The 18,538-nt window shown below is 37.4% G+C and overlaps 1 protein-coding gene across 1 annotated transcript in view; it reads left to right on the top strand.

Moving 5' to 3' along the window:
• Nucleotides 1-18,538, top strand: part of cd2ap (CD2-associated protein) — a 56,954-nt gene that overhangs the window by 1,603 nt on the left and 36,813 nt on the right. Inside the window, exon 2 of the mRNA XM_082147762.1 lies at nucleotides 13,939-14,133. Coding sequence (XP_082003888.1) covers nucleotides 13,939-14,133 — 195 coding nt within the window. The remainder of the gene's footprint in view (nucleotides 1-13,938; nucleotides 14,134-18,538) is intronic.

Raw genomic sequence — 18,538 nt, 5'->3', positions numbered from 1 at the left:
TTCCCAGCTGTAGGTAAGAGTGAATGTCTGGCTGGCAGGCAGGTTGCTTTCGTGGCCTTGAGTGCCCCCCCTCTCTCGTCAGTAATTCATCATGTTGTCACAAAGTTATGTAAGCGCAGGACTGGAAACTGAACCCACCAGGAAGTATGGAAGTGTGTTAGAGTAATAAGTGTACTTTGCGCAGGTGCAAGTGGACATCGCTTGGTCATGTCAGGTCTTGACTGCAGAGTGTAGGCTAAATGAAAATAGGTGAATGTGTGGTTTCAAAAGGGATCTTTAAAACTGATCTGTTCTTCTTCCTCTCATGTGGGAATATTGTTCACAACAAGTCTAGTGATTTTGTTCACAGCTAAAGTGTGGCCTAATAATTTTTAGTTGAGTAGTAGTAGACTTTTGCTTTGTCTGTACTAAAAGTCTGTTGTAGTTTGCATATTTCTTAATGCAATGCTTTTAATTGATAGATCAACTACATTCTTTTTGCATGTAGCAATGCGAATTGTATAGAATTGACTTGAACCATTCTTGTTCAAATTGTCAGATTCCATTCTGATTACTTAATCCTTAACAATTCCATCAACTAATCTTTTAGGACTAACTGCACTACCGTTCAAAAGTTTGGGGTTGGTAATATTTATTTTTATGTTATCTGATCAAAAATACAGTAAAACCGTAAAATTGCAAAAATATTATTACAATTTTAAATAACCATGTTGTCTAGGGGTGTAACAATATATCGTGTCACAATATATCGCAATACGAAAATTCAACAATATGCATTGTTGATAGTGACAATCTGTATTGTGTATAGTTCACCCAAAAAATGAAAATTACTGTGCAAGGGGGGGAAAAAAATCTTTACAGAGTTTGGTGTTTTTTTGGTGTCAGTAGTATATTAAACTACTATATAATGTTGAATATAATGTATTATAAATGCAATGGGGGAATATTTGTGGGTCATTATAATGCCAAATGTCTTATGTTACCAGTAAAAAATGGCCTACATTATTTTAAATATATAGCCTATCTAGTCAGAGTGAAAGCATATTCGTCTAAAATAATTATGTATTTTCAGCTTCAGAATCATACATATTTTTATTCTGATGTCAGCATTGTCCTGTGCATTGGGTTACCAGCTGTTCCAAGTCTATTCATTCCCACCCCCAATGTAATACCAAATTTAGCATTTTAATCAAAAGTTAACTTTTTGTTAACCTTTTACTTTGGAGTAATGGAATAATATTGTATCGTGATATGTATTGAATCGTGACATGAGGGTATCGTTACACCCTAATGTTGTCCATAACTAACTCTAACTTAAAGTGTATATACTTTTTTTTTTTTCTTTGAATAGGAAGTTCAAAAGAACATTTATTTGAAATAGCCTAGATTTTTTCTGTAAAAATGTAAATGTGTTTACTGTCACTTTTGATCATTTTAATGCTTCCTAGCTGAATAAAAGTATTAATTTCTTAACAGAAATCTTACTGTTCAGTCAAGAACCATTATGATCGATTCTGTGAGTGAGAGAATGATTAGTCTGATTTGAACTGATAACATCACATAAAGTTCCTCAAGCACTCATTTCTTTTGCCGTGCCACTATTCAGTAGTGGTGAAGGAGACACTATCAAGAGTGCTTCAATATGGTGTTCTTTCCACATTAGTGGAAGAATTCAGATGGTGATGAACTGTTAATAATAACTGATGCTTGAAAATAATTTTGTTTAAATATTTTCTAAAACAATATAGAACCAGTTCTCCTTGTATGAGAATCACTGCTCTGACATCATCCAAAAAAACAACAACCCTAAAGCTGAAAAATGTGAAGAATCTCAGCAGCCTCTCCCTGCATGCTGACTACTGTACTAGTTATTGTGCCAAGTGATTTTGAAGAAAGGACTCTGGTTGACATCTGAAGTATGTATAATAATCTTAGATTTGATTTTGTGTTTGACTGACATGCTTGAGAATCTCGGCTGTGGTCTCAGACTTTGGCCCCAGTGTATTATTTTCTGAACCAAACACATTTTTTTGCTTGGAGAAATCAAAAAGGAAGCAGCTTCATGTTTGACTTTGAGGAGTAGCAGGCTAGCTTGCAAATTGAGCCGAAATAATTGTCCTTTCAACAAAAAATAACAACTTGTTGTTTAAGGTCTTGATGGTGGTTGTTGTTGCCATATTCCACGTTAGTTAAAAAGCCTTTATAACTTAACTTGACCTTTTCATGTTTGAATGTTGGAAAAAAAAACTATTTCTTAGAGGGCTGTAGGAACTTCCCTTCTGGTTGGTCTAAATTCTGCTTCCTCCTGTGTAAATTTAAAATCTTTAAATGAGAACTAGTTTATTCACTGTGTGTGTGTGTGTGTGTGTGTGTGTGTGTGTGTGTGTGTGTGTGTGTGTGTGTGTGTGTGTGTGTGTGTGTGTGTGTGTGTGTGTGTGTGTGTGTGTGTGTGTGTGTGTGTGTCAGCCAGGGTCTTGATTAGCTAAGTCCAAACTGCTTGAGGGCACTATGAGGTTGAATTGAAATGAAGTGTCCCATATTAGGTGCTCTATTTTTTCCGAGTTCCAGTCACATATTGATTGTATGTGTGTGTTTTTGTTTAGTGTAGTAGTTTTATTTTATTAAACCACTGACCCATTTAACGTCTGACCTCCCACTCTGGTTCACGACACACAACTCGTCTGGCTTTCACATCTACAGTTAACATGCTCTAAACAATTTGTCTATGGATGTTTGAGGTTGTCAGCACATGGTTTTTAAAAATAGAACCTCTTTATGCACATTTCATTTATGTTCAGTATCAAGGATGTTTTCAGCAGGAATTTACATTTAGAGCTGGGAAGTCATTATTCTGTTACTAATTAGCCTAGTCTTGCATAATCAGACTTTTGACTATAGGCAGAAAATCTGGTCCAAGAGCTTCCTATTTGTACTGACATGAATGTTAAGTAACCAACCCCAGTTTTTATTTATTTATTTATTTAACATAGGTCAGATGAGAGGTTCTACAGACAATGTTGAAAACATTTGTTAAACTAAAAAAAAAAAAACAGCATACATGGCAGCTTAAGGCATGGACTGACTTTTAGGCCTAAGAGTTGAAGTCAACATTTTTCATAATATAGATAAGTAATGAAGTTACTAGGGCTGCATGATATCAGAAAAAACCCTGACATACACATAGTGATATTTTGTTTTCTGCAATATTATGATATGAAAAAAAAAAATCACTAGATGACTTGAATAGCTGTTTGGAAAAAACTGTTATAATTCTAGAATGATTGGGGTGATTTTGTAGGGGAGTGAATCTGCATAGAAAATAGGCTAATAAACAAATTTCAAGCACAGATAAATACAATAGAACAAAGATAAAAATGAAATAAACAGTGCTTTATGTTTTTCAGGTAAGTCTAATAGTATTAAGGTTCAGAAATTGAATAGTCAATTGGTCTTCACTGAATAAATGTAAATAAAATTAATATTTTTTACAGCTACAAAAGTGATTTTCTCTTTGTATTTTGTTGTTTGATTAACATTGTCACAGACAGCAGCAGGAACATTAGGCTGTTGTCACTTTAAGACCGAATGCACTGATCCAATATAATGATATGCATCTGTTTTCTTTCCCAGTTGTTTACTTTCACGCAAGCCATGAGCGACTGTTTTAGGGCTGCCCCCAACAAAAAAAATGTATCTAGTTGTGAGGGACCAAGCAGTCAAGAAATGAGGGCCATAGAAATATGTTCCCAAAAAATATATTTTACTGAATTCAAAAAATCATATAGGCCTACAAAGGTTTCAAAAAGGAAACAAAGTCCAAATAATCAAAACAAATGTTTAGGCTTATAAAAGAGATCAACAGAACAAACTAAACTCAAACAACTGAGTATGTGTAAAGACAAACTGAACTGATCTACAAGCTAAACATCAGGGACACATTTATACAAACGGACTTGTCCACATTAACACATAAGGGAAGACAAAAAAAACAACTTTACTAATACAACAACAAAATCAATACCAATACCAAAACCAACGGAATCTGCCAGTAACCCTTTGAAAGGTCGATAGTCGTCAGAAATTTGGAGTTACCCAGGCGATCTGTAAGGTCGCCTATACGTGGAGTGGGATAGGCATCAAATTTTGTCACAGAATTGAGGTAACGGAAGTCGATACAAAATCTTATTGTGCCATCCTTTTTTGGAACAAGGACCACAGGATGGCACCACTCACTCTTGGATGGCTCTATGATCCCCAGCCTCAGCATCAAATCCACTTCCTTCTTCAGTGATTCTTGGAGACGCTCTGGGACCCTATAGCTCATTCTCCTCACAACAGCATCAGGCTTCAACTCGATGTCATGTTCAATTACAGTTGTGAACCCAGGATATTCTGAGAAAACCTCAGGTAAGTAAAGGGCCCTCACCTCAAGTTGCCGTTGGGGTGACAAGTGATTCAAACTAACATCTCCTAGAGCTGGCTGGGGTAAGTATTGGTCATCCAGTTCCTCTTCTTCCTCCACCTGCCTAATCATCAGGCTCTGCACAGTCTGATCAGGACGAGGAACCCATTGTTTAAGGAGGTTAATGTGCAGAATTCTTCCCGGACCGTCTTTGCCTGACTTGGCAATTTCATAGGTGGTCGGCCCAAGTTTCCTTCTGACTTCAAATGGGCCTTGCCATCTCGCCAACAGTTTACTCTCAGTACTGGGCAGCATAACCAGTACCTTCTGACCCGGGTCTAAATTTCGCTCCCACGCAGACTTATCATACCAAGTTTTCTGGCGTGTTTGCGCCTCAGCCAGGTGAGATTGGGCCGATTGGGCCAATTCGGTCATCCTCGCCAAAGCGCTCTCGCATCTGCACCACATAAGACACAATGTTCATTGGCTCATCCCTTCTCTGGTCTCCCTCCCATATTTCTCGAAGCAGAGCAAGAGGACCTCTCACCTCATGCCCATATAAGAGTTCAAATGGGGCAAAGCCAGTAGACGATTGTGGTACCTCTCTATAGGCAAACAGAAGGTAGGGGAGCCATTGGTCCCAATCGTTAACTGACTCAGAGACAAACTTGCGAAGCATCTGTTTAAGGGTCTGGTTAAATCTTTCTGTCAGCCCATCTGTCTGAGGATGGTACGGGGTTGTTCTTAGACTCTTGATGCCCAGTAGTTTGTATACCTGTTTCAAAAGGGTAGACATAAAGTTAGTTCCTTGATCAGTTAAGATCTCACAAGGAAACCCAACTCTAGAGAACAATTGCACAAGACAGGTTGCCACATACTTTGCTTTGATGGACCTAAAGGGGAACACTTCTGGATATCGGGTAGCGAAGTCAGTTACAATGAGCATAAACCGGTTACCTGAGCGACTTCTTTCAACAGGTCCGACCACATCCATTCCCAGTCTTTCAAATGGAGTGCCTATGATGGGAAGCGGTTGAAGAGGAACCCGACATGGGCCACGTGCTGAGACTTTTTGACATTCGGGGCAACTTCTACAATATTGGGTTACCTCAGTTTTTAGGCCAAGCCAGTAAAAGTGTCTTCTAATCCGAGCAAGAGTCTTACCGTTCCCCAGGTGGCCAGCCCAGGGAATCGAATGGCCCAGGATCAGAATAACTTCACGGACACTCTGTGGCACCACCAGCTGTGTCGTCACACCAAGCCGACGATAGAGTATCCCACCGCTGCCACCACTTGTGAGGGACCAAGCAGTCAAGAAATGAGGGCCATAGAAATATGTTCCCAAAATATATATTTTACTGAATTCAAAAAATCATATACAAAGGTTTCAAAAAGGAAACAAAGTCCAAATAATCAAAACAAATGTTTAGGCCTATAAAAGAGATCAACAGAACAAACTAAAATCAAACAACTGAGTACGTGTAAAGACAAACTGAACTGATCTACAAGCTAAACATCAGGGACACATTTATACAAACGGACTAGTCTACATTAACACATAAGGGAAGACAAAAACAACAACTTCACTAATACAACAACAAAATCAATACCAAGGCCAGTTAAATAATTACACTATAAGTACATATTTTTAACACAAATAATAAATCTAGGAAAAAGAACAAGCAATTAGGAAAGAAAATACCAAAACAAACATTCGAGAACCCCACCACAGTTAATCAGTTAATCTGCTGGTTGGTAGCGGCAAGCGGAACTAAAATAGCAGTTGAAGCAGCATGCCGGCCCTTAATTCGCGTGGACCACAAACGGAACTAGCCGATCACCATCCGAAGCTCCAGTCATCCACTCCTCAGCAACACAGCGGTAACTTAAATTATGTATGGCTGCATCGGGGCCATCACACTAGTCAACTATTTATCGTTAATTTAAGCCATTAGTTGACTAATCGCACGCTTATATAAATTTGTTTACTTAAATATATACTGGGGGGAATACTAAACCATAATGAGCTTTTAATATATATATAGGCCTAATTAGGGCTGAGTGGTATGACGGTATATATTGTGACCATGCTCTAAAGCTATATAACCATGAGAACCAGACCAAAAAAGTTATGTGCACATGCACCTCTGTTTATATTGTATATAATATAACCCCCCCCCCCCCCCCCCCCCCCCCGCGTAATACTGAATGACCAACGTCTCAAGCATCACAACCCCTAAGTTCTGTTAAAATGACAAATGCATTTTCATTCGTAGATGGTTACCACGTTTTAGTTCTAATTACCTGTTAAAATGTATGTAAAAAAAATGCTTGATTTGACTGATGTTAAAAGTGTAGTTGTTTTGCTTTCAGATCATATCACATGGGAATGTATCTTAATGTAAAAAAGATACAAAGTATAGTGGATATGCCTTTAGAGAAAAATGCACCTTTCAAACAGATCACATAATCAGAGAGTATTTGTTTTTTTTATTTGAAATGGTTTGTTTAAAAGTAGACATTTCGAGCTTTCTACATTTCTCATATCTGCGAGCCAAGTAGCCTTGCCTATAGGCTATGCTAAGTTTCGGTACATTGTTGTGACATGCTCCTCTTCTGTGTCATATGATCCTTCAGAAATCATCCTAATATGCTGATTTGATGCTTAGGAAACAATTCTTATAATTATCAATGTTGAAAATAGCTATTTGTCTGGTTAATATTTTTGTGGAAACCATGATACCATGATATTTTTTGTGCAATTCTTTGATGAATAGACAGTTCAAAAGAACAGCATTTATTTGAAATATATATATTTTTTGTAAGAAATCTTTACTATCACTTTTGATCGATTTAATGGATCCTTGCTGAATAAAAGTATTAATTATTTAATTGTATACTGACCAACAACTTTTAAATGTAGTGTACCTTTAGACATGCTTTCTCCTTACCTGAATAATAATTTTAATGGCAAAGTCGTTAATTAAAATGATTACACATCTGACCGTAATATAAAGGAAAAGTTTGCCCAGAATTTCTTTTTTTGTCATTGTATACTACTTATTCCAAACCTCCAAACTTATTCCAAACCAATTCCAGTTATTTTTCATGGAACTCAAATACGTGAAGATTCTTTATTACAGATGATGATACTATTGACATTTCCACTATTACTTTAAGATGGCAAGAACACTGAAAGCATTATAGTGCTTGTGTGTGTTTCTCAGCTCTTAGATCCATCAATGATCTGTAATGGTTCCCAAAGTTTAGACTAAACAAGGGGCTGCTTACTTCAGCTCCACCTATGGAAATTAGTTTGAGAGATAATTTCAAAGATTGTATTATTGTTGGATCAAACTTAAGTAATTATTAAGGCATCATTTCTTGGACTCAAGACCTAAGTTATTTTCTACTGTCTTTAGTTTTTTTTTCACTGGCCCAGCTTATTCATGCAGTTATTCACAAACTGGCAACAGTTTGCAGCATTTTGAGTAAAGCTTTAAAACATTTTGGCAATAAGAAAGCAGAGAAGTAAATGACCTAATCTGTTTTCCTTTCTGAATGGCTGCAGAGGGAATAAGAGCGAATGAAAGCAGAGTCGTACTCTGGATTTGTGCCTTGCCTTGTCATTATGACAATTTCTGCAAAGCTCTGCTCTAGATCAGGATGCTTCGGCAGGCGAAAACAGAGAGGCTAAGTCAGCAAATTATCCTTACAACATGGGATACATGAGCTACTACACAAAGCAGCCATGCTGTTTTACTTGACACTTTCGGTTGACCTCAGTTAGTCTCTGCATTTCTGTTGTATTTGCACTGACCTGCATACAAAATAAAGGATGCATGTGTCTAGTGACACACCGATGAAGCCTTTGGAGTGAGTTAATTTGGAAGTTCTTCTTTCTATTTTTCTTTCCTTTTTTTTGATTTGGAAACAGACTCGAGACTAAATTAGAAGCAAAACCATCTAACCTACAATTTATGGTGGTTTGAATATGTAACTTTGTCTTCTTCAAAATACACCAACAAGAAGAGGATGAGACAATGACTGTGAGACAGCCAGCCTTCACAAAGTGCAAAAAACAGATCCATCTAAAAGGAAAGAAGGCTTGGGTTGTGTGTACTTGGTAATCTATTGTTTAAACTTCCCAGAGAGCTGTAAGGTGCTTGACCTTATGTGACCTGCCTCTTTTGAAATGGTCTATTCAAGTCTAGATGTGTAAAATGCAGGTGAAGTTAATGCAATTTTTGAGTGATTTAACTTTTCTATATAGCTTATTTCACAGAGATCCTATAAAAATATGGAAAACTGTTCCAACATATTGGGATTGTATTAATTCACACATTGTGAGTACTTTCCCTATCCTGGAAATGTTACTACGGTCTGATGCCGGGATCGCATTTGGCAGTTTGGCCGTAAAATCTCCAGAATCAAAGCCCTGTGTGGATGTCAGCTTTTGATTTATCTCTACCCATATACTGCAATATAATAAATAAATAAAAACTTTTTATTTTATTTTAATCATTATTTTACCATGACATTCCCATTGAAAGAGACCTGGCCAAGGTGGTAGCCATACAAACTAACAACAAGATTAAAATGTTACGTCATCATGATAAATACATCATTATTAAGGTTGGGAGTCGAGAGAAATTCAGAAGTTTTGGTTCCGAAAACGGTTCTAGAGTGATGAGTGGGCAAAGCGTTGGGAGTAGGAGTGTATCCTTCAATAGCGACGTCTCACCTCATGAATATTAATTAAGTAGCCTGTCACTTATACCCCTTTTCCACCAAAAAAGAACTGGTTCGGAACTGGTGCTGGTTCAAAGTTGGTTCAACTTGCGAACCTTCTTAGAACCTGTTTGTTTTTCCACTGACTAGAGAGCCCAGCGAACGGCGTCATCACTGTGTACGTTGCCATAGGCTACGTCTTAAAGGGGTGTACACCACCTGAAAATCCAATAACATCAGCAATTTTCTGATTTCTGTAAATGAATATAAAACTTGCAGCACAGGGTGAAGTTAGTATACATTAACTACGATATGAGACACATGCAAATTTAATATAAAACTTTGTAACGTCGGTTAAATGGCGCTCTGTTGCGCAGCAGGATTTTGAACACGGTCCTGAGCCGTTGCTGGGCGCCGCGGACAGACGCCGAAAGGCACCGCCGGTGTGTGTACACTTCTAGAGAATAATGCGTTCGAATTTAAAAGACGCGGCGCGTCGCTGAGCTGAAACATAACAATTACAATGGCGGAATACATCGTCTTTCTGCAAATGTTTCTCCTTGCTTTGCGATGCTATATTGGGGTCAGAAGAAGACGTTTAGAACACATTTGTGCTGTTCGGACGGAGGTTACGTTCGAGAAGAAGTTCGACAATAACCCCGCCTCCAGCATGACGTGGTTAAAGAACGGTTCTAGTCCAGCAAAGAGTTGGTGCCGCTTTGGAACCAATTTTCCTGGCCGAGAACCGGTTCTTTGGCTGTCGAAACACAAAGAACTGGTTCGCGGGTAGGCACCGGCTCCGAACCGGCACCAGCACTGCCTTGGTGGAAAAAGGGTATTACAGGAGCTCCACCAATTAACACATGTTCAGCACTGAAAAGCCTTCGTGCTACTCATAGGCCCTGTCCCAAATGGCACCCTAAATACTTGCAGTCTTCCTACGCCGCTTTAACTGTCGGGAAGAAGTGTGCTGCTGAGCTTGCCACCAGCGCGTGCTCGGCAAAAGTGCACATAGAGTTCCCATTTTGACAGCAAAAGGGGCGCTTGAGAGCACCCTTCTGAAACCTAAAATAACAAATGGGACACTCTACATTTTTGATGGTAAACATTGTGCGGAAACCACGCAGGCACGCAATGTGCCACAACCCCTCCTGGAACTTAAGGCTGCAGTCCGTAGCTTTTTTGGGTTAAAAATGATCCAAAATAAAAATGTTAGCAAGTACATAACCAGCCAGTGTTCAAAACTATCTGCTTGCCTTAGCTCGATTCAAAATGGTAAGCTTGTAATAATGTTTTTAATGCCTGTGGTACTGGTGGTGGATTTCCGCGGGAAATTCGAGCATGTCTTTGCGTCATTATGTCACATCTGTACAAAGGTGTTTCTGCTATAAGGCTATATTGAGTGTAAGGATGTTGGAGGTGGAGATTTATAGCCTTTTCTCGCAGCACTTGATATAATTAAACTTTTCAATTTGATGGCGGATCCAGAAAGGTCCAAACGACAATCACCGGTGACAACTGGAGATTCACCCATTGTAAAACGCGAAAGACTTCAGAGAAAAAAAGAGACTGCAACACATAACATGTGAAAACAAGGACAAATATCGGAAGGGCATTAAATGTAGTCACGCAATGCTGATGTTGTTAACATTAACAATTTGAGAACAAAGTATAATTTGCACGGTTTGACGTGATTTACTGCAATGCTTTTTTCCCCTTAGTTGGTCAGAACAAAAGTGGATGTTACTTACTTGTTCAGACGACATTTTCCGGTGAAAATTTTTATGTTGGTCATACTTCCAAAAAGTAGAATCTGTGATTGCGAATGACAATATTCACACCGGCGCGGTGATTGACAGCCGCACATTCTCCTCAAAACATTGGATTCATCCGCGCTGTGCCGTGCTGAGGCACAACACACGTAAACTTGATAATTCCGTGAATAACTGCAATTGCAGATTTCGAACAGAGATGGCGACAAAGAGGAAAAACTGCGGACTGCAGCTTTAAGAGACTTTTACTCCGTTTACTTTAGCAAGTAATGGGAAAATGACCACAGAGTGTCACAGGGCTGATACCAGATTTATTGTGAAAGGTGTACATCGTTTTTCCACCGTTGAGTCCCCATGGTTTAGGTAGGTGTTTCGGTACATGCAGCTGAATTACTATTTAAAAGTAAATAGGCTTTATGCAGAGAGAGAGTTCTGTGCCTCCTGTGTGGATCTTACATGTGTAGTCAAGCATCTTCTACCCCTTCTGAGAGGTATTCTCCACTGCTGGAGATACAAGAAGCCAGGAGAGGTCTCCCCGAGACTCTCCCAGAGCACTGCAGACATGTTGATTTTCCTTCAGAAAGTCATTTATGTTAAATTTGTTGACATTACCAGTCTGTTAAATCCATTTGACAGTAAACAATAAACACAAAAAGGATTGTTTGAGTTGAGTATTGTCCAATTTTTTTCCCTTGCTACTATTTATTTTTGTATTAGTTATTTAATAATCGGAATCAGAACCGGAATCATTAGGTGGAACCGGATAAGTTCCTAAGATTCCCAACGCTAATCTTGATATACAAAATTCACAAAAAACAATATGATGTTGGTGTGTCACAGTACACAGGTATTGACATAATATTGTAGCTAATCCAGCACCAGAACCGGTTGACATTTAAACAGAAGGTGGCTATATTGCTCCTTAATGCTGGTTGCCACCCATTATAAAATTAAAAAGAGAAAACTTAAGTAGCGATATTTTATTTATTATTTTAAAATTTCTGGACATAATATCTTTATTGTGTAGTGAAAATCTGATATTGTGACAGCCTTATGATGTATTGTTCACTGTTGCAATATACTTGCCATGTTTTTAGCAGCAAGAAAACGGCTTCCTTGTCAAAACCAGATATTATTATATTTTTTTACAGCATTGCATCTCATTTGATCAAATTGTCAAAACTGTTGCCAGTTACACAGCCCAACGATAACATTTACATCCAGCATTTACTCCGATAAAATCAGTGTGAACGGGGCATATTTCACAGATTCTTCATCATCATGTTGGCCTGAACCGGTTTATTTTGCCTCTCTCAACAGATGCTCCCGAAAGAATTCCTCAGAATATGTGGGCTGTACAGGGTATTTCATTTGATGATTACAGCTGTAACATATTGTTTGTAGAAATACTGTGCTTAGACATAACCAGCTGAGGTAGGGATGAGTTCCTGTCAGACACCCTGGCCTCTTCCCTGTGTTTTCCATGAGAAGTCTCTGCTATCTCTGGCATCGCTGTGTAAATAACCTCTGTCAACAGAGGTACTGTGTGCGTATGCTGCCGATCACATTCTTCTCAGACTCATGCAACTCTCACAGTCAGATTTAGGGATTTTCTTAATGCATTGTCTAACTCTGTACACTTTTTTTTTTTCTTTTTTTTTTTTTTTGACTCTGGAAATGGCTGGGAGATGTTTGTGTCTGGCTGTCCTTGGTAATGATTAGGTTGCGGAGAAAAGCACATTGTTCTGACGTCATTTTGTTTGTCCTCAAAATTTGATGGACACCATACCGCTTTGCTTGGATACGGTCATTCCTGCTGTTAAATTGCTGTTCCATTGTCCCCATTAACATACCTAGTATATTTGAGTAAAACATTATTTATAGGCTGTGCTCTGCTGGCCCGTGGCCCAGACGTTTTGAAGTTTTTGCTCAAAAAAGAGGTCAAACAATGGTGGCTGTAAAGTGCAAGGGCTAGATTTCCACACGGTTCTTTGCTGGTCTTGGTGCGGAATGTGTTTATTCAGTCTTTAAAGGTCAGAACCAACTAAATTAGGACACTCCTTGAATATTGGACTAGTCAAGTTCATGTTGAACTTTAGATAGCGCTTTAACCCCTGTGTTTGGGTTAAAAATCTTAGTACGATTGTTATGGTGAGGCACAAAATTTACCCTAATTGGATTTAATACAATTAACCAGAAATCTGTGGACAAACAAAAAAATCTAATAAATTTTTCACACACATTACAAAAAATAACTTGAACAAATTGTTTATAAACTAAATATTTATGCTGAATATCTAAATACCCTCAGAGGGTAACATACTGAAACACTAACATAATGAAATGCGTTAAAAAGGTTTTCATTTTGGGTTTGTGCAGCTGCCTAAAATTTAAGTTAACTTGCAAACATTACAGTCATAATAAAAAACAATGTTGTACACACATTTCGCAAATCATCAGTGTCGACACTTTGCAGGCATATTCTTGATCCTAAACATCATAGGTTAACTGGTATCACTGACATCTCAAAATCAAAATGGGTCAAATAGAGGATCAGTTCATCCCTAAATGAATGTTTCATGTAGTTCAGATAACTTTTTGTCTACATGTATGATACTTTTATGGTGCTTTTAAAGAAATTCAGTTCTAGAGAAATTCAACTTATGCGTTTCACAGAAAATGCCAAGTCACATGGGGGTAAATGAATACATCATTTTAATTTGTGGGTGAGCTGTTCCTTTAAGGACAATCAATACATTTGAAATTGTAAATGTACAATATCAGTTTCAGTATATGTGTCATAAAATGCAAATATAACAGCATTTGTTTGTCAGATAATCTATTAATTTCTTCATTTGTTTTTCTTTATCAGCTTGTACGCCTATTTCATGCCTTTGCGTTCTGTACAAGTGCTTGTTAAGCACCTTTATGCATCCGTGCTTCTCCGGCAGCATGTCACAGATATTTTTTTTATCAGATGCTTGATTACAGCATGAGTTTCACGCTGACTGAAGTGTGTTCCTTTCTTTGCAGTTGAGGTGGTGGTGGAGTATGACTATGAAGCCCTCCACGAAGATGAGTTGACCCTCAGGCTTGGAGACGTGATCAGAAATGTGCGAAGAATCGATGAGGATGGATGGATGGAAGGAGACCTCAATGGGAAACGAGGCCTTTTCCCGGACAACTTTGTAAAGGTAATTTTAAGAATGTATAGTATATTGGCTTTAAGTGAGGTGATAAGAAAATAATGGTGGTTAAAAAGCTTTGTGGTTAGCACAAGGCCAAAAATGCAAGTTAATTGGAAGGAAATGTTTATCTTTAGATTAAAGATTTGTTTAAAGTAAGTTTTGAATTCCGTTTGAAATCTTAGCATGTGTCATTGCATTTATAATCTCATCTTCAATTTGTGTACCTCTTAGTCTTAAGTAGTGTTTTGAATTGTTTCTGAGGCAGCTTGAGGAAACCCACATTAAAGTCGGATTTAATGGCAAATGTTGTCAAAGGCAGGAAATTATTGCTTTGGTTTCCTTGTGGAGATCCTTTAGGAGGGTGTAAGGTAATCTTTCACTCCCTGAACTGAACTTTGATCCCGGAAAGATTTGATAGTCGGCACTCAGGTGGTTTTAGGAGAGGACCATGGAAAGCGAGCAGGTAGGAGCTCATTTTAGTTCGTCTGTCAGATCGTATCTTGGGCTCGTTGTGTCTGGAAGACGTGTTACTGGTAATGTTTTGTCTTAAGGTGGTTTTCATTTCATTCAGTTTCTCTTAACGTGGCACTTCATTTGATTGCTCATTTCACTGAATCACCAGACAGATCACAGATAGCACAGGATTTAAAGGGCACTTACAGGAAAAACAATTACCTAAAGAGAATTAAATGAAGTTTTTACACAAACTGCACTATTTTATTGTGTGTTGAAAGTAAATTTGCTGTGTTTTTTTTTTTCATTTGGAACATTTGTATTTTGAGTAAAGATTTTATTTTTATTTTATTCAACGAGGATTAGTTTCCAAAGCAAGTTAGTTCTTAACTTAGGACATCTGTAATTTAATATACTAATCCAGACATGATTGATTTATTTATTTTTTAATCAATGATCTAAAATAGGAGTGACTTGTTTTCTGCATGAGGGTGTTACAGTAGATCATGTGCTCTAGATGCGTGCATCATATAAATTTTTTTTTAAATAAACCTAGACATCAGTAAAATAATCTCTGTAGTAGTACTTATTATTTTATTTATTTATTCAAATGTATTTCATTATTTTTTTATTATAAGAAAATCAAGAGCTTTAAAAAGGTTGGGAAAGCTGACCTCAAATTAGTTGAGGAGATGGGAGTAAGAAAAAGGAATTTGTTTGTCAGCATCTCAGAGAGGAAGTTTGGAGCGGATGCAGCCTGTGGCATTCTCCATTCTGCACCGGAGCTTACAGGAAAGCTCCACACGTCTGTCTCTCCAACCCAAACCGTGTCTGAGTCCATCTGAACCAAGCTGAAAAGGCCACTGGAGAGATTCAGTGATAATAGTGACAGTACTATAATGCTATAGTACCTTGATATATATTACATAGTACTGAATGATTACCATAGTATTAAATAATACTTCAGGGTACTTAAAAAAAATGTCATGTCCAAAAACAACATGGTATCATTTCCCCAAAAACATGGTAGTTCTATACTAGTTATTTAAAGACTAAATAAAGCAGGTACAAAATAATCTGAGATTTGGGATGAGAATGGGTTTAAGCAATCTAACATTTAAAAAAAATCTGATTGTGATTATGCATACTGTGCCACTAGGTTCACCAAATGGATTTTTTTTTTTACTTACTGAATTCTCATTTAAATTTTTGGATTTTAATTTTACAATACAGCACCACAAAACACTTACTACAGATAATTTTTTTTAAGAGGTTGTCGTAAAACACATGTTTATAGGTAATTCATACTGATGATGATGACATCTATTATTTAAAACAACACTAAAAGTTGAACATTTCATTTTAATTAGGGATGTCCCGAGCCGGTCTCAAGGATCGGTATCGAGGCCGATTAAAGGGATAGTTCAGCCAAAAATAAAAATTAGCCCATGATTTACTCACCCTGAAGCCATCCTAGGTGTATATGACATTCTTCTTTGTCATACTTCTTTGAGTTATATAAAAAAATGTCCTGGCTCTTCCTAGCTTTATAGTGAGAGTCAATGGGTATATATTTTTTGGAAGTCCATCAAATCGCATCCGTCCGTGATAAGTGTTTGAAACGCTCTGCGTGGGTTAATAAAGGCCTTCTGAAGTGAAGCGATGCGTTCGTGTGTTTGTGTGACTCACGTTTTTGTGTAAGTCGACTTGCGTACGGCCGTCTGCCGGAAGCTAGTTATTTTAGTCGATAACGTTTTAAAAATAGATATTATTCTTACACAAACGCATCGCTTCACTTCAGAAGGCCTTTATTAACCTTTATTTTACGTCAGCTATGACACTGGTGTCGTACAGTAGGTGGTGGTATGCACCTTCAAGTGGGTTTGCCAACCGCCATTAAAAGGGAAAGAAGCAGCTCAAATGGGCATGCGTAATGCGCGAGAACAAATGATGTCTGTTCTATCATTTCACACATGCTTCCGTGATGAGCGTATTTGATGCGCACTTTTGTAACGGATCACTCAAGTCATTTATTTACTGTTTACTTTTATCTGCCGTTCAGAATATCTGAGACGTCGTCGCCATAACGCGTTTCAATGGGCTACGTCGTGCTTCGGACTTAACTGAAAGACTGGCATTCTGACACCATGAATTTCATGTTTTTTTTATTTTTTACCTTATCTCTACTTTTTTTTTCTTTTTGTTGCAATTATTCTGCTTACTGTACAGATAAAATTCAAGTTTATATCAGTAGTCCCTTATTCATCATTTTGACCACACAGTCTGTTTACAATTTCTGCCATTGTAACAGATGGTTACATCTACGTGTGTGTGTGTGTGTGTGTGTGTGTGTGTGCGCACGGGCAAACCGCTAGAAAAAGTTGGCACGGAATTTCTATCGGTAGATACTCAATATTCAATGACTTGGATTGTGGGCATAAAAAACTTGATCGGGACAGCCGTACTTTGAATTTGATTTTATTACATTTTCATTGCTACCTTAATTAATTCAATTTAAATTAAAAGGCATTCTCAATTCAGTGCTGAATTGAATCTTAAATAGGATCTACCAGGTCAGTGATTCTTTGTTCTTGTTATTAGTAGTATGAAGTGTTAGCCTATACTTTAGAATCCTCCTATATCCATAAATGTTTTTAGAATGATCTTGCAGAAATACCATTCATTGAGAGAGGAAGACACAGAGCAAGTTTCAACTAGATGAGTTGAAAACTTGTGGGTGAGAACATGTCTGTCTGTTTTGCTGGAGATCTTATCACTCCTTTGTTTCTCGCCTGTCACTCTCTCTCTCTCCAGCTTTTTCAGATTGTGTGAGGGAGGCTGTGCTGTTTGGGAATTTACATGTGTTTGAAAAAGGTGTATGTGTAGGTGCTAGTTGGTGGTTTCTGTGAAGTTATATATGACGTGGGTGTGACTTGTGTTAAAATGGGAAATTTTAACCTAACAAAGAGTTCATGGTAAAATCAGCATAACTTACAGGTGCTGCTTTTCTTGTTTTATAGATGCTGCATTCATTCCAGTTCAGTTCAGTTTAGTTTATTCATTATTCATTCATCCATTTTTATTTATGTATACACACACACACACACACACACACACACACACACACACACACACACACACACACATTCACTCACTCACTCACAAACACACACGCATGTACATGTACATGTATATGTATATGTGTATATGTATATGTGTATATATATATATATATATATATATATATATATATATATATATATATATACATATATACATATACATATACAGTATATACATATATATATATATATATATATATATATGCATGTATATGTATGCACAAGGAATCTGACAACAGCCGGTATGATCTGATCTCACCATCATCGAGTCCGTCTGTGATTACATGAAGAAACAGAAAAAACTGAGACAAACTAAATCCAGAAGAACTGCGGGAACGTCTCCAAGATGCTTGAAGAAACTGCAAAGCTACAGTACTGTGAAAAGTACTGGCACTTGTGATAAAATGCTGTAAAGTGAGAGTGCTTTCAAAAATAAAATCACAAATTGAATTTATTTATGATTTAAGTTCTATTAACTAATTCAAATCAATATATGGTTTAACGACCCTTTGCGTTTAAAACGGCTTTTGTCCAGGTACACTTGCGCATAGTTTTTCAGGTAGCTTTGCAGGAAGGTTTCTTCAAGCGTCTTGGAGACGTTCCCGCAGTTCTTCTGGATTTAGTCTGTCTCTCAGTTTTTTCTGTTTCTTCATGTAATCACAGACGGACTCGATGATGGTGAGATCAGATCATACATGTATGAATATATATATATATATATATATATATATATATATATATATATATATATATATATATATATATATATATATATATATATATATATATATATATATATATATGAATATATGAATGAATGAAAGACTGACTGATCTGGAATGAATGCTGCATCTATAAAACAAGAAAAGC

This window comes from Leuciscus leuciscus (assembly GCF_965113295.1).
Source record: "Leuciscus leuciscus genome assembly, chromosome: 19".
NCBI lineage: Eukaryota > Metazoa > Chordata > Actinopteri > Cypriniformes > Leuciscidae > Leuciscus > Leuciscus leuciscus.
Note: the sequence above shows the minus strand (reverse complement) of the source record. Positions and strands in the feature narration are given on the sequence as shown.